The following is a 19,884-nucleotide window of genomic DNA, read 5'->3' on the forward strand; positions in this document are numbered from 1 at the left end:
ACACAGGCATAAATGAATTCAGAGAAACACAAACGTACACATAGACAACAGCAAAAGACACATACATTTTCTTACATTTTAACTGCATTGTTGAGAAAGGGCTCATAAGTAACTGTTTCACGGTAAAGTCTACACTTGTATTCGACGCATGTGACAAATAAATTGATTTGATTTGACACATGTTTAGAGGCAGACCCACACACACACACACACATGTTCAGTCTATCTGACACACACCATTGGCAGACTTTTCTGCTCGGCAACACACAGCACCAACTAGAACGCATACAGCACAAGGCTCATACCAGCTCATCTTCTATATACAGTATGCACCAGCCCAGCTGCCAACAGCTTCTTATTACTGTTGTACCGGTTGGGTTCTGCGTTGAGGTTAACTATCAATCGTAGGGAGGCGCTGAGAGAATGAGGGAGCGAGATGGAGAGGAAGAAAGATAGAGGGAGAGGGAGAGAGCGCAAATGGAAGAGTGGCAGGCCTCTTGACTCAAACTGACACCAGATAACAGCCGATGCCTACGCCATGTATTTTTAAAATCCAGTTATGAATGAGGGATGAGAGAGTTTTGGTATGCGTGCGTGTGTGTATGCATTTTGGCATGAGGTAAGAGCATGAGAAGTGGGCCCGATGCTCTGGTTAAATTATCCCTATCCCAGCAGCTCTCGCTATCTCTCTGTGTATACGTTCGTGTGTGTGTTTGAGCACAAGAGCATAGTAAGTAAACCCTGAAATCCACCCAGCAGACTCTCTCTATGTGTGTGTGTGTGTGTGTGTGTGTGTGTGTGTGTGTGTGTGTGTGTGTGTGTGTGTGTGTGTGTGTGTGTGTGTGTGTGTGTGTGTGTGTGTGTGTGTGTGTATTATACTTGTGGGGTCCCCACAGGAATAGTAAACAAACAACAAGTTGGTCAAACGCTATCTCTAGAGGGTTTAGGGTTAAGGTTAGAATTAGTGTTAGAATGAGGTTTAGGAGATAGCGTTAAGTTTCAGGTTAGGTTTTGGGGTTAAGGTTAGGGTCAGGGTTAAGATTAGGGTTAAGGTAAAAGTGTGTGTATCATGTTTCAGGGAAGACCCAGATGCAGATGGTGTCGAAGTAACAAAGGTTTATTACTAGAACAGGGGGCAGGCAAAACGACAGGTCAAGGGCAGGCAGAGGTCAGTAATCCAGATCAGAGTCCAAAAGGTACGGAATGGCAGGCAGTCTCAGGGCAGGCAGAGGTCAGTAATCCAGATCAGAGTCCAAAAGGTACAGAATGGCAGGCAGTCTCAGGGCAGGCAGAGGTCAGTAATCCAGTGAGATGTGACAAGGTACAGAACAGCAGGCAGGCTCAGGGCAGGCAGAATGGTCAAAACCGGGAAAACTAGAAAACAGGAACTAGAAACAGACAGGAGCAAAGGGGAAACCGCTGGGTCGGCTTGACGAACAAAACAAACTGGCAACAGACATACAGAGAACACAGGTATAAATACACAGGGAAATAATGAGGGGAGATGGGAGACACCTGCTGGGGGGTGGAGACAAGCACACAGACAGGTGAAACAGATCAGGGTGTGATGGTGTGTGTGTGTGTTTGTGACCAAACAACTTTGTCCGACTGGTCGTAATAGTTTGCTGAGGTCAGCAGCTCTCCCAGACAGTGAGTCGTGTTGATTTCTGCCTGGCCTAGGCAAAGCAGCACATGTCAATCTCTCCCGATCAATCAAGGGTTTGCGGTGTATAAATCAACTACTTTTTTGAGTACAGTGTGATTTGAGGTTTCGATTTGAGGTAATTAATATCAGAACTTTTTGAAAAGTAAGCCCTAAACATATTCAGATGTAGCTATGGTAAACAACCTTCGATATTATTATTTAATGAGCGAGCTCACATAATAAATCTCTCTGCAACACACAGGGAATTGGCGTCACTATGAAATGTACGACCCACTCATTATACGATACATTACATGTATAAAGCTCAGTATTTATTTGCAAGAAGAACAAACTCCAGCGCTTTCTTCCGCACGGTACATCATATTACAAAGCTTTTATACTACAAACATGAATGACTTATTAGTCTAGTCCACACCTTATTGGAGCCTCATACGCTTTAAAGGATGAAGTAGCCTTTAGACACTGGATTCTCCCCTCTACTTTAACCCCAGATGTAGTGCTTTACCCACAATCCTTAGAGGATTTGTGGACAAGAATGAGATACGAGCCTTTTATCGGCCCTATCAACTGAAAGGCATATCATTAATCAAGTGCAGAGCTCCTGGGCCCTTCAGTCTCTGTTTAATTACTTTGGTTTGATGTTTCTCCCAACGTCCAGATGCATTAATAATGCCTGGCCAGCCAATACGCTAGTTTCCTGGGAGGGGGAGGTGTGTGTGTGTGTGTGTGTGTGTGTGTGTGTGTGTGTGTGTGTGTGTGTGTGTGTGTGTGTGTGTGTGTGTGTGCGCGTTCAGGGGAGGAAGAAGAGGATGGGGGGTCAATGATAAGAAGAGGGCAGAGGTCTGGTAAAGATGCTGAAAGCTGATATTGTGCGGCTTTAAATCACACCTCCCAACTGATAATGGGGTAGCACAAGGGGATGTGTGAAACTTACTCCTCAGCCTGAAGTCTCCCCACTTGGGCCAGCTAGCTTTTCGCGTGGCGCCATCTGGTAAGACCCTTCAGGAGGGTGGCCACGTGTGCTAGCAAGGCAGAGGTCCTGAGTTCGCGGCGGTTATGGATCGAATCGGGAGGAAGTGGTACTCGCTAAGCAAGCTGCTAAAGGGGGGTGACGTTCTTTACATACGCACAGTGAATTTACTGCTCTGATAGAGCAGAGCTGGAAGAGGACTGCGAGGGCATACATACAGCACACATGTGCGCGCACACACACAGAGAAAATGTTACGTAAGCAGATACACTCACTCATTAACCCAGGCCATTCCTCACCTCACAAACGTACTCACCTCATGAATGGCTACTGGGAGCACTGATCACAGTATTTACAAGCCACAGTTACCGTTTTCCCATTTTTGAACAAGATAGCGTAATGTACACTGAGTGGACAAAACATTAGGAACACCTTTCATAATATTGAGTTGCACCCCCTTTTGCCCTCAGAACAGCCTCAATTCATCGGGGCATAGACTCTACAAGGCGTTTAAAGTATTCCGCAGGGATGCTGGCCCATGTTGTCTCCAATGCTTCTCACATTTGTGTCAAGTTGGCTGGATGTCCTTTGGGTGGTGGACCATTCTTGATACAAGCGTTGCAGTTCTTGACACACTGAAACGGGTGCACCTGGCACCTACTACTACTGTATACCCCGTTCAAAGGCATTTCAATCGTGTGTCTTGCCTGTTCACTTTCTGAATGGAAAACATAAACAATCCATGCCTCAATTGTCTCAAGGCTTAAAAATGCTTCTTTAACCCGTCTCCTCCCCTTTATCTATTCTGATTGAAGTGGATTTAACAAGTGAGAACAGTAAGCGATCATAGCTTTCACCTGGATGTACCTGGCCAGTCAGTATGTCATGGTAAGAACAGGTGTTCCTAATGTTTTGTATACTCAGTGTATAAGAGACTTAGTATTTATCTATATCAGTGGTTTGTGATGTAGGACACATATTTATCTATATCAGTGGTTTGTGATGTAGGACACATATTTATCTATATCAGTGGTTTGTGATGTAGGACACATATTTATCTATATCAGTGGTTTGTGATGTAGGACACATATTTATCTATATCAGTGGTTTGTGATGTAGAACACATATTTATCTACAGTATTTCAGTGGTTTAAACCTAAACAGAAACAGTGGGGGGTGACAGCCTCCCACCCTGTCGTCCCCTAAGGACCGTTCCCGCTACAAGCAACAATTTAACCAAGATTAGTCCCCATTCTGATCCTCTGCTAGATATGCTACCAGATATTCCACTCAGTAACTCCAAAGCCATTTCCCTCCTTCTTTTCATTCCTTCATCCCTCCTTCCCACCATCCCTTCACACCTCCAGGGTAATCTTGTCTGTTGGCAGAAAATTCTTTTTTGAGACGATGGGGGGGGGGAGGGAGGGAGGGAGGGAGGGAGGGAGGGGGGAGGGAGGGAGGGAGGGAGGGAGGGGGAGGGAGGGAGGGAGGGAGGGAGGGAGGGATGAGAGAGAGAGAGATAGGGATGAGAGAGAGAGAGATAGGGAGGGATAGAGGAAGGGAGGGAGGGAGCGAGGGAGGGAGGGATGAGGGAGAGAGAGATAGGGAGGGATATAGAAAGGGAGGGAGGGATGGAGAGAGAGAGAGAGAGAGAGAGAGAGAGAGAGAGAGAGAGAGATAGGGAGGGATAGAGGAAGGGAGGGAGGGAGCGAGGGAGGGAGGGATGAGAGAGAGAGAGAGAGAGAGAGATAGGGAGGGATAGAGAAAGGGAGGGAGGGATGGAGAGAGAGAGAGAGAGAGAGAGAGAGAGATAGGGAGGGATAGAGAAAGGGAGGGAGGGATGGAGAGAGAGAGAGAGAGAGAGAGAGAGAGAGAGATAGGGAGGGATAGAGAAAGGGAGGGAGGGAGCGAGGCAGAACTGAAAGTTAAATCTCTCATCAATGTTTCATGCCACCGCTCTGAAAGCGGCCCCCTTGACTTACAGCTCCCTATCCCTCCCTATCTCTCTACTCAAAGAAGCATGGCACTTTTTTAGACGCTCCCGTGCAGATGAGATGTCGTCTTCAGACGCTCCCTTCGAGATATATCGCTGTCGATCTAATGCCCTGTGCTCCTTCGCGGAGTCTTTCGGTGAAAAACGTACCGCAGTGTCACAGAAATACCTGCATCACCTTGTGCAGTATGGTAAAGATATTATGCCTACGGTGAAATGTGTATCTATCATGTTCACATGCTTGAAAATAGCCAATTAGCATGACAACAATGCCTTGAATACACACACAGTAAACCCACACTGGACACCGCATCGCCGAATATAGGCCTAGCAATCTTTGCTGTCGTGTTGACACAATAACAATACATTAATAACGTCAGAACAACGTTGCAAAACAACACCCAGTGATTACATTGTGTGAGTCACCGCGGTGTTAAACGGTGCCCATGGTGCAGGCTGTTGTATTTAATGCAGTGAATATTATTTACTTTGAAATTGAGCCAGTGAATCTGGAACACAGTGTTAAAAGGGGAAGTTACACACATCTACGCACGCACGCACACACACAAACACACACACGCGCCGCTGCTAATTCGTGGCCACCAATGAAAGAAAAAAATCGAAGGGAAACACTGCACACACTCTGTCAATGGGGGCCTGGTGACCACCGGTCAGCAATACAGACGTGTTATGAGGTATACATGGAAATATACAATTGTAACTTGTATTTTTTCTGGAAAATATGTTTTCGATAGACTACAGCTCTGCTTCAAGTGCTTACATGTTTACTTGAAAAACTGAAACTGATTCTAGCAGAAAATTTCAGCCCTGTCTCAAACTAGGAGAAACCATGGGTCTATCTATCCACACGCACACTCTGCTTGGTATTCCACTGTAACAGAACTACGCTTTGACTTTAAAATGTATGCCAAACAAAAACCATTGATTTCAAAGTTCAACAAACTATAAAACTATGCAGAAGGATTACTTTGAACAATTTCCACAGAAAATTCAACAAAAACGAATTGAGTGGAAGAACTGTGCAGATCAAACCGTAATGTAATTGCGGTAAAATCTCTCTCAGGTTTTTATGTGCCCACATATTCCAAAAATGATATATCTGCTCTGAATTAAGATTCAAAGATGTCAGCAGAAAAAATGGGGTGTCAGCTATGTCATGGTACCATGAGTTTGAAAAAAATCTATTTTTGTTATTGTTGTAAGTAAGTAAAGTGGATTTACACCCGGTAACAGAATTACGGTAAAGGAATTACATCATGGGTCCCTGATCTGTACTACACAGAAATGCATAATTATGGATATGAATGTCATTCTCTGTTTGGACATCACAGCACAGCAGAACATAGTAGAGTACAGTAGATTACAGTACAGTACAATACAGTACGTTAGAGTATAATACAGTACAGTAGAGCACAATACAGTACAGTAGAGTACATTACAGTAGAGTTCAGTACAGCAAAGCAGAGTAAGGTAGAGTTCAGTACAGTGCAGTAGAATACAGTACAGTAGAGTATAGTTCAGTAGAGTATATTGTATACTGTACTATACTCAACTTTTCTTTAGTGTTCTATATTGTACTGTACTATTGTATTGAACAGTACTCTGCTGTGCTCTACTCACTGTACTGTAGTTTACTGTCCTGCACTGTACTGTACTGTGCTAGCCAAACTTGTGAAACATACTCCTATGATAGGTTCAGATTTGGTCCAGTCCGGTCCGTCCTTTGACATTAACATCTAAAGCCAAGGCGGACTGACCAAACTTCATCTACTTTTCAACATCCATGAACGTCCGGTGTAGGTTGGTGCTCAGCAGTGAGGATGCTGGTTAAGTTAAATGGAGAGAGAGGGGGCTCATGGGTAGGTGTCACTAACAGCTGGGAGAGGTGACAATAACTGGAGAGTGAGAGATAGAGGTAGATAGCGAGAGAGAGAGAGGCAGGGGTTGTCCAGACTCAGACTGTTTAAACACTGTTGGTTTGACCACTAGACAACAGGAAGACAAAGAAAGTTAACAGCTGAACATTACAAACAGTATGCCAGTGGAAGGGAGAACAGTAGCAGGTGACCCAACTGTGGTTTGTGACTGTTATGATTTCCCATTGTAGCCAATTAGGTTGCAGAAATTCCATTATAGATTTTTTTGGTCATTTTGGTAAACAAATTGAGTTGAATCACTTAATAATTTATAAACAACATTTCTATCATTAAAATTACTATAACTAATTGGTATGTCTACCATTACGTGTTACTTCTCAGAACTCGCATTATCCTCGCTCCACATGAAGGAGAGAAATTAGAAAATGATCATACAGATATGTGGGTTGTTGGTAACGGTATTACAAGGCAATGTTTCTTAAACGTGCAAAAGGTAAACAACATCTCCAAAACAAAATATACGTTTTGATATCAGTTGCCAGGGGTATTTACGTCAACATGATTGTATTTTGATGTATAGTACCAGTGAAAAGTTTGGACACACCCAGTCATTCAAGGGTTTTTCTTTATTTCCTACAGTCTTGAAGGAGTTCCCATATATGCTGAGCACTTGTTGGCTGCTTTTTCTTCACTCTCTGCGGTCCAATTCATCTCAAACCATATACATTTGTTTGAGGTTGGGTGATTGTCAGGTCATCTGATGCAACACTCCATCACTCCCCTTGGTCAAATAGCCCTTAAACAGCCAGGAGGTGTGTTGGGTCATTGTCCTGTTGAAAAACAAATGATAGTCCCACTAAGGGCAAAGGAGATGGGATGGTGTATCTCTGCAGAATGTTGTGGTAGCCTTGCTGGATAAGTGTGCCTTGAATTCTAAATAGCTCACCGACAGTGTCACCAGAAAGCACCCCCACACCATCACACCTCCTCCTCCATGCTTCACGGTGGGAACCACACATGCAGAGATCATCCGTTCACCTACTCTGTTTCTCACAAAGACACGATGGTTGGAACCAAAAATCTCAAATTTGAACTCATCAGACCAAAGGACAGATTTCCACCAGGTCTAATGTCCATTGCTCGTGTTTCTTGGCCCAAGCAAGTCTCCTCTTATTATTGGTGACCATAAGCAGTGATTACTTTGCAGCAATTTGACCATGAAGGACTGATTCACACCGTCTCCTCTGAACAGTTGATGTTGAGATGTGTCTATTACTTGAACTCTGTGAAGCATTTATTTGGGCTGCAATTTCTGAGGCTGGTAACTCTAATGAACTTATCCTCTGCAGCAGAGGTAACTCTGGGTCTTCCTTTCCTGTGGCGGTCCTCATGAGAGCCAGTTTCATCATAGTGCTTGATGGTTTTTGCGACTGCAATTGAAGAAACTTTAAAAGTTGTTGAAATTTTCTACATTGACTGACTGACCTCCATTTCTTAAAGAAATGATGAACTGTCGTTTCTCTTGGCTTATTTGAGCTGTTCTTGTCTTGCCATAATATGGACTTGGTCTTTTACTAAATAGGGCTATCTTCTGTATACCACCCCTACCTTGTCACAGCACAACTGATTGGCTCAAACGCATTAAGAAGGAAAGAAATTCCACACATTAACTTTTAACAAGGCACACCTGTTAATTGAAATGCATTCCAGGTGACTACCTCATGAAGCTGGTTGAGAGAATGCCAAGAGTGTGCAAAGCTGTCATCAAGGCAAAGGGTGGCTACTTTGAAGAATCTCAAATATAGAATATATTTCCATTTGTTTAACACTTTTTTGGTCACTACATGATTCCATGTGTGTTATTTCATAGTTTTGATGTCTTCACTATTATTCTACAATGAAGAAAATAGTAAAAATAAAGAAAACCCCTTGAATGAGTAGGTGTGTGTCATGTCCTGACCATAGAAAGCTGTTATTTTCTATGGTAGAGTAGGTCAGGGCGTGACAGTTTTTTTCTAGGTTAGATTTTCTATGTTGGGTTGTTCTAATTTTGTATTTCTATGTTGGGCTTTGTTTGGGATGATCTCCAATTAGAGGCAGCTGGTCATCGTTGTCTCTAATTGGAGGTCGGTCATATTTAAGTTGGTGTTTGTCCCACCTGGGTTTGTGGGAGATTATAATTTTGAGTAGTGTATGTATGTTTCACCTCTGCATCACGGTTTGTTGTTTTTTTGTCATTTAGTTTATTTATGTATTGCATAGTTTCACAGTATAAATAAAATGTGGAACGACACACACGCTGCACTTTGGTCCGCTCCTTCCTACGACAACCGTGACAGTGTGTGCAAACTTTTGACTGGTACTGTATTTCTGATACCTTTTAAGACTTTTTCTGGTATATTTTCTAAGACCCCTTTTACATCTTTTTCTCCATGAATAAAAGCCTTTACTTATGCCAAGTTTTTAAGATGAAAAATGTATCTATGCCTTCATTTCCCAAAAACATAGACTCTTAGCTTTCATTTGACACCCAATTTGATATGTTCGTACGTACTTCACATGTTGGTGCTCGTGGGTCCTTTTACATGGAAATGCCCTGGGCTCTCACTGGCCTTCAGCTCTTCTACTAATGGTCCCTGAGCTCAGACAGTGGCAGGATTTAACACTCACTAGACTGGCAAAGCCCAAGGCAGAACTGTTAGTGCTTTAGAGCGGGTGTAGGGAATCAGTGAGTTACCATGTCACCATTTTTCCTTGATTCCAAGAAATAGTTATTACCCAATTTCTCAGTATTCCCCATAGCCATTACTTTACCATGCTGCTTCTAGTTCAATTACGTGCCCTTACATTTCTGAGAGGGTAAACTGGCCTTTAATTCTGCTTATATTTCTTGGTTTTCCATCTCAGCTCCCAAACAACACTTGGTGGCTTTTGGAACAACAGAAATGATTGATGCCTCTCACCCATCAACAGAGGCACAGCTATATCTATTAACTTCTACTTAACAACAATTCCATAGTGAGCTTTTGTCTCCGTAGTGTTGATAGTGTGTTCAGCAATGTGTGTCTTGAAGACTGGTATTGAGGGTATTTAACCTTCGTTGCTGTTCTGTGTTCTCTCTTGACAGACACATACACAAGGCTTGTCAAACAGACACACACCCTGCATATCGGGCAGCCCCCCCCCCCACACACACACACACACACACACACACACACACACACACACACACACACACACACACACACACACACACACACACACACACACACACACACACACACACACACACACATACACACACATTGTTTTGAAAGACCGATTAACCAACACAGTCCGTCTTCTATACCTGTCTCTCCACTTGTGATTACGGCCTTTGAGAAAACACAAAGGCTTTCGGGGGGAAAAGAGCGGTGGTGATGCATTGTGGCCATTATTGAAATGATTAATGCTGTCTAAAACTCTATTGTGACATGTCATTTATTTAGTTATTTACATTCATACAAAACATTCATGTCAAAAACAAGCATTCAGAATTCGGGCTTTGTCTGTTCTGACAAGTTCTATCAGTTTTCAGCATGTTCAGAAATACACATGATGTTTACATTAATCTCACATTTTATACCAGTACCCACTTTCGACAGATAATGTCAGATGTGTAAATTGCTCTGTGGTGTCGTGTTAAAATGTGCTCCTTATTTCAGATGCCACATCCGTGTGATTGACACCTTCGGGACAGAGCCGGCCTACAACCATGAGGACTACGCCACCCTGCACGGCTACAGGACCAACTGGGGCTACTGGAACCTCAACTCCAGACAATACATGACCATGTTCCGTAAGTAATACATCAATATGGATTATCACTCATTAGTATTACAACACAATGGATGGTTGCAGAGACTATGATTAAAGGCCCAATCTGTACGATTTCCTGGTCTCAGATTGTTGATTCAGTCGACCGCGTTATTGGACACAAACGTCGTCATTATACTATAGCGATTCAGGGGGAGGAGTGTGAGGGTCCAAGGCAAGCACGACCCATGAAACTTTCAGCAGATATTAGGTGTTTTGGGAAGAGGGCTACAATTAGGACCTGAATATAGCCATGTGCTTGTTGGGGGCTCAATTATTATTTGCTTTTGGAAAATGGCATATTAAAAAGGTTAGTTCACTATTGTTGGATGTCAAGTCCAATACTACTTATGGGAGAGTTAGGAGGGAGAGTTAGGAGGCCATAGTGATGGGAGAGTTAGGAGGCCATAGTGATGGGAGAGTTAGGAGGCCATAGTGATGGGAGAGTTAGGAGGCCATAGTGATGGGAGAGTTAGGAGGCCATAGTGATGGGAGAGTTAGGAGGCCACAGTGATGGGAGAGTTAGGAGGCTACAGTGATGGGGGAGTTGGGAGGCCACAGTGATGGGGGAGTTGGGAGGCCACAGTGATGGGGGAGTTAGGAGGCTACAGTGATGGGGGAGTTAGGAGGCCACAGTGATGGGGGAGTTGGGAGGCCACAGTGATGGGGGAGTTGGGAGGCCACAGTGATGGGGGAGTTGGGAGGCCACAGTGATGGGGGAGTTAGGAGGCCACAGTGATGGGGGAGTTAGGAGGCCACAGTGATGGGAGAGTTGGGAGGCCACAGTGATGGGAGAGTTAGGAGGCCACAGTGATGGGGGAGTTAGGAGGCCACAGTGATGGGAGAGTTAGGAGGCCACAGTGATGGGAGAGTTAGGAGGCCACAGTGATGGGAGAGTTGGGAGGCCACAGTGATGGGAGAGTTGGGAGGCCACAGTGATGGGAGAGTTGGGAGGCCACAGTGATGGGAGAGTTGGGAGGCCACAGTGATGGGAGAGTTGGGAGGCCACAGTGATGGGAGAGTTGGGAGGGAGAATTAGGAGGCCACAGTGATGGGAGAGTTAGGAGGCCACAGTGATGGGAGAGTTAGGAGGCCACAGTGATGGGAGAGTTAGGAGGCCACAGTGATGGGAGAGTTAGGAGGGAGCGTTAGGAGGCCACAGTGATGGGAGAGTTAGGAGGGAGAGTTAGGAGGCCACAGTGATGGGAAAGTTAGGAGGCCACAGTGATGGGAGAGTTAGGAGGCCACAGTGATGGGAGAGTTAGGGGGGAGCATTAGGAGGCCACAGTGATGGGAGAGTTAGGAGGCCACAGTGATGGGAGAGTTAGGAGGCCACAGTGATGGGAGAGTTAGGAGGCCACAGTGATGGGAGAGTTAGGAGGCCACAGTGATGGGAGAGTTAGGAGGCCACAGTGATGGGAGAGTTAGGAGGGAGCGTTAGGAGGCCACAGTGACGGGAGCATTAGGAGGCCACAGTGATGGGAGAGTTAGGAGGGAGCGTTAGGAGGCCACCGTGATGTGAGAGTTGGGAGGCCACCGCGATGTGAGAGTTGGGAGGCCACTGCGATGTGAGAGTTGGGAGGCCACCGCGATGTGAGAGTTGGGAGGCCACTGCGATGTGAGAGTTGGGAGGCCACCGCGATGTGAGAGTTGGGAGGCCACCGCGATGTGAGAGTTGGGAGGCCACCGCGATGTGAGAGTTGGGAGGCCACCGCGATGTGAGAGTTGGGAGGCCACCGCGAGTGGGTGGGGGCCACCGCGAGTGGAGTGGGAGGCCACCGCGATGTGAGAGTTGGGAGGCCACCGCGATGTGAGAGTTGGGAGGCCACCGCGATGTGAGAGTTGGGAGGCCACCGCGATGTGAGAGTTGGGAGGCCACAGTGGGACACAATAGGATTCCACCATCATAGAGCCCTGGCCTTCACTATCTGACTGGCTCTGCTTTTCATAGCATGTCATTGAGCTAACTGAGCACTTGACTTTATCCACCCTCACCCACTCCATCCTCCACAGCACCACTTAGCATCACTATATATTCTGCACCACCAGTACAGATGATCACTGATTTGTTGCTGAGAATTTTCCAGCAGAGATGGAAACGCAAACATCTGGTGTATTCAAGATTTTAAAAGGCTTCTAAAGTTTGTAATTTCCATTTAAAATGTCAGACTTGATTTGCCCTAACGAAAAATGTATCAACCCCTACAAAAAATGTCTATTAATTATAATCCACATAATAATTAACTTTTCCTGTTGCAGGATTATTTTCCTGCTGTAACAAACTGGCTCAAATTAAGGTCCTACATCTGTACCTATCCACCTGGCTATAATGCACCCACAATACAAACCAAACCGCTCAGCATTGTAATGCTATGGATACCTGCAGAATCCACCTAGGTTTAACACACCACTTAACACAACAATGCCAGTACTTTAGCATACAGACAGCTTTTAGAATAGCCACACTTACAATACCTTTTTGAATTAGCATATTAGAATCAGACTGAGGCACAGGCCATATCAATATCAGTAGCACCTCTTCGCATTTCACTGAGGATATTGTTAAGCTCAAGTTCAAATTAGATGAAGGTATACACCTGTGTGTTTACTATCTCTTCTGTATCTGTCTCAATCTTTTCCCCTGTCACTCTCCTTTCCCCTCACTCTGCCCTTTCCCTCCTCTCTCTCTTTCACCCTCCTCTCCTCAGCCCACACTCCAGACAACTCGTTCATGGGCTTTGTGTCTGAGGAGCTGAACGACACAGAGAAGAGTAGCATCATGCGGAACAAGGTCAACAACATGGCCGTGGTTTACGGCAAGGAGGCCAGCATGTGGAAGGTAGGCAAAACACACACACACACGCACAATCCACACACAGAGAGACATGGGTTCAAATAATATGTATAATTTCAAATACTTTAGCTGTACTTGATTTAGCTTGCCCGATGAAATGAGATAGTCCCAAAAGTGCCCACCTAGCGCTCCAGGCCGGCTCAAGCAAACACTTAATGTACTTGAAAGATTTCCAACACTATTTCAATCCAGGTCTGCGTGCAGAGAGATAATTATCCCACTGACATAGAAAGTTATACTTAGTCAGGTAAAGTGCCGGGGGGGGGGGGTCAAATCTTTTTAGATTCTTGTAGAGCCATTCAAATTCCCTTCATGAATAAAGCATATCTGATCTTTAATCTAGAGCTGCTTTATGTCATCCAGCTCATACTCTAAATTGCACCCGTATATCCCTGTGCTCTTAGAATGAATACTTAGGCATTTGGATTGATATGGATGTGACGTTTAAAAACATATGGATGAGCTGGTTAAGAAGCTAAGATTTAAAGTTGGCTTTTTCTATAGAAACAGATTGTGCCTTTCTCTAAGCAGTAGGAAGCAGATTATTCAGTCAACCTTTTATCCGTTCTTGATTATGGTGATGTTATTTATCAACTACTACTCTTAAACCTTTGGATGCCATCTACCATGGTGCCCTTCGTTTTGTTACAGGCGACAGTTTTGATACTTGTCACTGTATCCTGGATCAAAAGGTTGGCTGGACTTTGCTAAAGACCCTTAGATCTCTACATTACTCCCTTTTTCTTTCCAAGGCTATACTTTATAAACTTTCGTCTTATCTAACTTTGCTGTTGAAGTACAGACACCTGAGTTGCCTAATCCGTTCACAGGATTGGTTAACTCTTGAGGTTCCTAGTGTCTCCACCGAGCTCGCTAAATCTGCTTTCAGTTTTAATGCACTGTATTGCTGGAACAAAATTCTGAAAACGGTTAATCTTGATATTCTGGTGCCGTTCGGGCAATTTAAGGTATTGATTGGGGATTTATTTGTGGAGGAATATAAATGTTTTTCTGTGATCTGTGATATTTTATTTGTGCTTTGCATGACTGAGTTTTTGCATTTTAATGTGTGATACAGTATACAGCATATATACTGAACAAAATGTGAAAGCAACATGTAAAGTTTTGGTCCCATGTTTTATGAGCTGAAATAAAAGTTCCCAGAAATGTTCCATATGCACAAAAAGCTTATTTCTCTCACATGCTGTGCACAAATTTGTTTACATCCCTGTAAGTGAGCATTTATCCTTTGCCAAGATAATCCACCCACCTGACAGATGTGGCATTTCAAGAAGCTTTTTAAACAGCATGATCATTACACAGCTGCATCTTGTGCTGGGGACAGTTAAAAGGCCACTCTAAAATGTGTAGTGTTGTCACACAACACAATGCCACAGATGTCTCAAGTTTTGAGGGAGTGTGCAATTGGCATGCTGACTGCAGGAATCTCCACCAGAGCTGTTTCCAGAGAATTGAATGTTGATTTCTCTACCATAAGCCGCATCCAACGTCATTTTAGAGAATTTGGCAGTATGTCCAACCGGCCTCACAACCGCAGACCATGTGTAACCACGCCAGCCCAGGTCCTCCACATCCAGCTTCTTTACCTGATGGATCGTCTGAGACAGCTGATGAAACAGGAAATATTTCTGTTTGTAACAAACCCTTTAATGGGAAAAAATTCACTCTGATTGGCTGGGCCTGGCTCCCCAGTGGGTGGGCCTTGTGCCCACGCCCACCCATGGCTGCGCCACCCCTTCCCAGTCATGTGAAGTCCATAGATTAGGTACTAATGAATTTATTTCAATTGACTGATTTCCTTATATGAACTGTAACTCAGTAAAGTCTACGCAATTGTTGCATGTTGCGTTTATATTTTTGTTCAATATACACTGCTCAAAAAAATAAAGGGAACATTTAAACAACACAATGTAACTCCAAGTCAATCACACTTCTGTGAAATCAAACTGTCCACTTAGGAAGCAACACTGATTGACAATACATTTCACATGCTGTTGTGCAAATGGAATAGACAACAGGTGGAAATTATAGGCAATTAGCAAGACACCCCCAATAAAGGAGTGGTTGTGCAGGTGGGGACCACAGACCACTTCTCAGTTCCTATGCTTCCTGGCTGATGTTTTGGTCACTTTTGAATGCTGGCAGTGCTTTCACTCTAGTGGTAGCATGAGACGGAGTCTACAACCCACACAAGTGGCTCAGGTAGTGCAGCTCATCTATGGATGGCACATCAATGCGAGCTGTGGCAAGAAGGTTTGCTGTGTCTGTCAGCGTAGTGTCCAGGGCATGGAGGCGCTACCAGGAGACAGGCCAGTACATCAGGAGACGTGGAGGAGGCCGTAGGAGGGCAACAACCCAGCAGCAGGACCGCTACCTCTGCCTTTGTGCAAGGAGGAGCAGGAGAAGCACTGCCAGAGCCCTGCAAAATGACCTCCAGCAGGCCACAAATGTGCATGTGTCTGCTCAAACGGTCAGAAACAGACTCCATGAGGGTGGTATGAGGGCCCGACGTCCACAGGTGGGGGTTGTGCTTACAGCCCAACACCGAGCAGGACGTTTGGCATTTGCCAGAGAACACCAAGATTGGAAAATTCACCACTGGCGCCCTGTGCTCTTCACAGATGAAAGCAGGTTCACACTGAGCACGTGACAGACGTAACAGAGTCTGGAGACGCCGTGGAGAACGTTATGCTGCCTGCAACATCCTCCAGCATGACCGGTTTGGCGGTGGGTCAGTCATGGTGTGGGGTGGCATTTCTTTGGGGGGCCGCACAGCCCTCCATGTGCTCGCCAGAGGTAGCCTGACTGCCATTAGGTACCGAGATGAGATCCTCAGACCCCTTGTGAGACCATATGCTGGTGCGGTTGGCCCTGGGTTCCTCCTAATGCAAGACAATGCTAGACCTCATGTGGCTGGAGTGTGTCAGCAGTTCCTGCAAGAGGAAGGCATTGATGCTATGGACTGGCCCGCCCGTTCCCCAGACCTGAATCCAATTGAGCACATCTGGGACATCATGTCTCGCTCCATCCACCAATGCCACGTTGCACCACAGACTGTCCAGGAGTTGGTGGATGCTTTAGTCCAGGTCTGGGAGGAGATCCCTCAGGAGACCATCTGCCACCTCATCAGGAGCATGCCCAGGCGTTGTAGGGAGGTCATACAGGCACGTGGAGGCCACACACACTACTGAGCCTCATTTTGACTTGTTTTAAGGACATTACATCAATGTTGGATCAGCCTGTAGTGTGGTTTTCCACTTTAATTTTGAGTGTGACTCCAAATCCAGACCTCCATGGGTTGATAAATTGGATTTCCATTGATTATTTTTGTGTGATTTTGTTGTCAGCACATTCAACTATGTAAAGAAAAAAGTATTTAATAAGATTATTTCTTTCATACAGATCTAGGATGTGTTGTTTAAGTGTTCCCTTTATTTTTTTGAGCAGTATAATATATATATATATATATATATATATATATACAGTACCAGTCATACGTTTTTTATTTTTACTATTTTCTACATTGTAGAATAATAGTGAAGACATCAAAACGATGAAATTCCCCACATGGAATCATGTAGTAACCAAAAAAGTGTTAAACAAATGAAAATAGATTTTAGATTTTAGATTCTTCAAAGTAGCCACCCTTTGTCTTGATGACAGCTTTGCACACTCTTGGCATTCTCTCAACCAGCTTCACCTGGAATGCTTTTCCAACAGTCTTGAAGGAGTTCCCACATATGCTGAGTACTTTTCGGCTGCTTTTCCTTCACTCTGCGTTCCAACTCATCCCAAACCATCTCAATTGGGTCGGGTGATTGTGGAGGCCAGGTCATCTGATGCAGCACTCCATCACTCTCCGTCTTGGTCAAAAGTCCTTACACAGCCTGGAGGTGTGTTGGGTCATTGTCCAGTTGAAAAACAAATAATAGTCCCACTAAGCACAAACCAGATGGGATGGCGTATCACTGCAGAATGCTGTGGTAGCCATGCTGGTTAAGTGTGCCTTGAACTCTGTTTCTCACAAAGACACGATGGTTGGAACCAAAAATCTCAAATTTGGACTCAGACCAATCCGCCAGTCTAATGTCCATTGCTTGGGTTTCTTGGCCCAAGCAAGTCTCTTCTTCTTATTGGTGTCCTTTAGTAGTGTTTTCTTTGCAGCAATACAACCATGACGGCCTGATTCACGCAGTCTCCTCTGAACAGTTGATGTTGAGATGTGTCTGTTACTTGAACTCTGTCAAGGATTTATTTGGGCTGCAATTTCTGAGGCTGGTAACTCTATTGAACTTATCCTCTGCAGCAGAGGTCTTCTTTTCCTGTGGCGGTCCTCATGAGAGCCAGTTTCATCATAGCGCTTGATGGTTTTTGCAACTGCACTTGAAGAAACGTTCACATTTTCAGCATTGACTGACCTTCATGTCTTAAAGTAATGATGGACTGTCATTTCTCTTTGCTTATTTGACATGTTCTTGCCATAATATGGACTTGGTCTTTTACCAAATAGGGCCATCTTCTGTATATCACCCCTACCTTGTCACAGCATAACTGATTGGCTCAAACGCATTAAGAAAAAAATTAATTACACACTGTGAGTTCCCATTAACTTTTAACAAGGCACACCTGTTAATTGAAATGCATTCCAGGTGACTATTTCATTCTTGCCAAGAATGCCAAGAGTGTGCAAAGCTGTCCACAAGGCAAATGGTGTCTACTTTGAAGAATCTCAAATATAAAATATATTTTCAATTGTTTAACACTTGTTTGGTTACAACATTATTCAATATGTGTTATTTCAAAGTTTTGATGTTTTCACTATTATTCTACAAAATAGAAAAAAATAAAGAAAAACCCTTGAATGAGTAGGTGTTCTTAAACTTTTGACCGGTAGTGTTTAAGAACACCTACTCATTCAAGGGTTTTTCTTTATTTTTTCTATATAGATTTGTGTATATATATATATATATGTATATATATATATATATATGTATATATATATATATATATGTATATATATATATATATATATATATGTGTGTGTGTTATATTGAACAAAAATATAAACGCAACATGCAACAATTTCAACGGTTTTACTGAGTTACAGTTCATATAATGAAATCAGTCAATTGAAATAAATATATATATATATACAGTGCATTCGGAAAGTATTCAGACGCATTTACTTTTTCCACATTTTGTTACGTTACAGCCTTATTCTAAAATAGATTTTTCTCATCAATCTACACACAATGACAAAGCAAAAACAGATTTTTAGACAAACCGTCCAATAGACACATGGAGACTCACAGACAGACTCAATATGGATGAGAAGCATACCGTGTTAAATCAGCTCATTTCCATTTGCTACGGTCAAGAACAAGAGGTTTAATCAATGTAAACTACTAGAGAGGTTACAATCTTATCCACATTCACATCCTCATCCACACTATGTTACCACACCCCTCCTAAACACTCACACACTTCTCACTCCCCCCGGCATACACCACAGAGATGTAACCAATAGCGCAGAGCTGTTAACTGCATAACAGATAAAACGATTGACATGCCATGTATCTACCATCTGTAGAAGATATTACATCTGGCACACATAGCCGCACGTGGATACATTTAACGGAGTCGTACAGCTTTCATTTGCAGCCCAATTTCCTTTCAAAAGCAGCCTGGTTGCTCACAGTGCATATTCGATGAGGGAGAGACTCGACCTGGATGTTGTTTAAAGACACGGCTTAGCTGTAGCTTTGTTCCCTCTCTGCCTCAGTTGGCGAGCGGCAATTCCCGTGGCTTTTTATTCAGTGGTTTAGTCTTGTATCTCAAGGCGAGACAGAAGATGTTTTAGAAACAGTGTGTGAATATTGGGCAATTGCCGCTTTATTGGAACATAAGGAGGAAAATGTAATACATGACAGAGTTGAATATTTGTTTGTTCTTTCTCTTGTCTTTCCTCTTCTCGATTCCCTATTCCCTTCCGTATGCTTCTCCCCTCTCTTCTTTGACACTCCTTTCGACACTTCTCTTCTCTCCTATCCCCTCCTCTCTTCCTCCCATGCGTCTCTCCGTTGCATCTTGGTGGATGATATATTCTACTACAGCTCCAGGTAAGACTCTTCTCAGTCGAATACACCAGCCCTGTTCCCTCTCTTTTAAACCTCGGTTCATACATTCAGTTCATCGTTTCCTCCATGATCACACGTCTATGAATACACAATACAGACTCTTGTGAATGTCAGTTTGACCTAGCATAAAGCTGCTATCACAATGCCTTCCTTTGCCTTTTCTTTTATACATGTTTTATTTAGAGATAATGGTGAATTGACAAGACATAAGTGGTTTGAATAGTCCACTGCTAATCTTAGCATGCAGCTGTCTGTGATGAGAAAGAGAGATGAATTATTGGACTGGGAGCTGTTTGGTGCCACAGATGTCTTTCTGAATATTGAATACCGGGCGAGCGACTAGGACATCTGGTCCAATCAAATATACTGGAGCGGACCCAGACTTCACGTGCCCATTTTATGAAGTAGTGGTTCTATCTATCTCAATGCTCTCGAAACAGTTTTTTTTTTGGTGGGTTAACTTCTGCTGTCTCTCTTTCTGCCGCTTGAG

The 19,884-nt window shown here is 43.9% G+C and overlaps 1 protein-coding gene across 1 annotated transcript in view; it reads left to right on the forward strand.

Moving 5' to 3' along the window:
* LOC106588199 (alpha-1,6-mannosylglycoprotein 6-beta-N-acetylglucosaminyltransferase B) overlaps positions 1-19,884 on the forward strand; it is a 170,158-nt gene that overhangs the window by 128,142 nt on the left and 22,132 nt on the right. Inside the window, exons 10-12 of the mRNA XM_082965092.1 lie at positions 10,232-10,365; positions 13,091-13,221; positions 13,700-13,702. Coding sequence (XP_082821218.1) covers positions 10,232-10,365; positions 13,091-13,221; positions 13,700-13,702 — 268 coding nt within the window. The remainder of the gene's footprint in view (positions 1-10,231; positions 10,366-13,090; positions 13,222-13,699; positions 13,703-19,884) is intronic.

This window comes from Salmo salar, chromosome 02, assembly GCF_965601325.2.
Source record: "Salmo salar chromosome 02, fSalSal1, whole genome shotgun sequence".
NCBI lineage: Eukaryota > Metazoa > Chordata > Actinopteri > Salmoniformes > Salmonidae > Salmo > Salmo salar.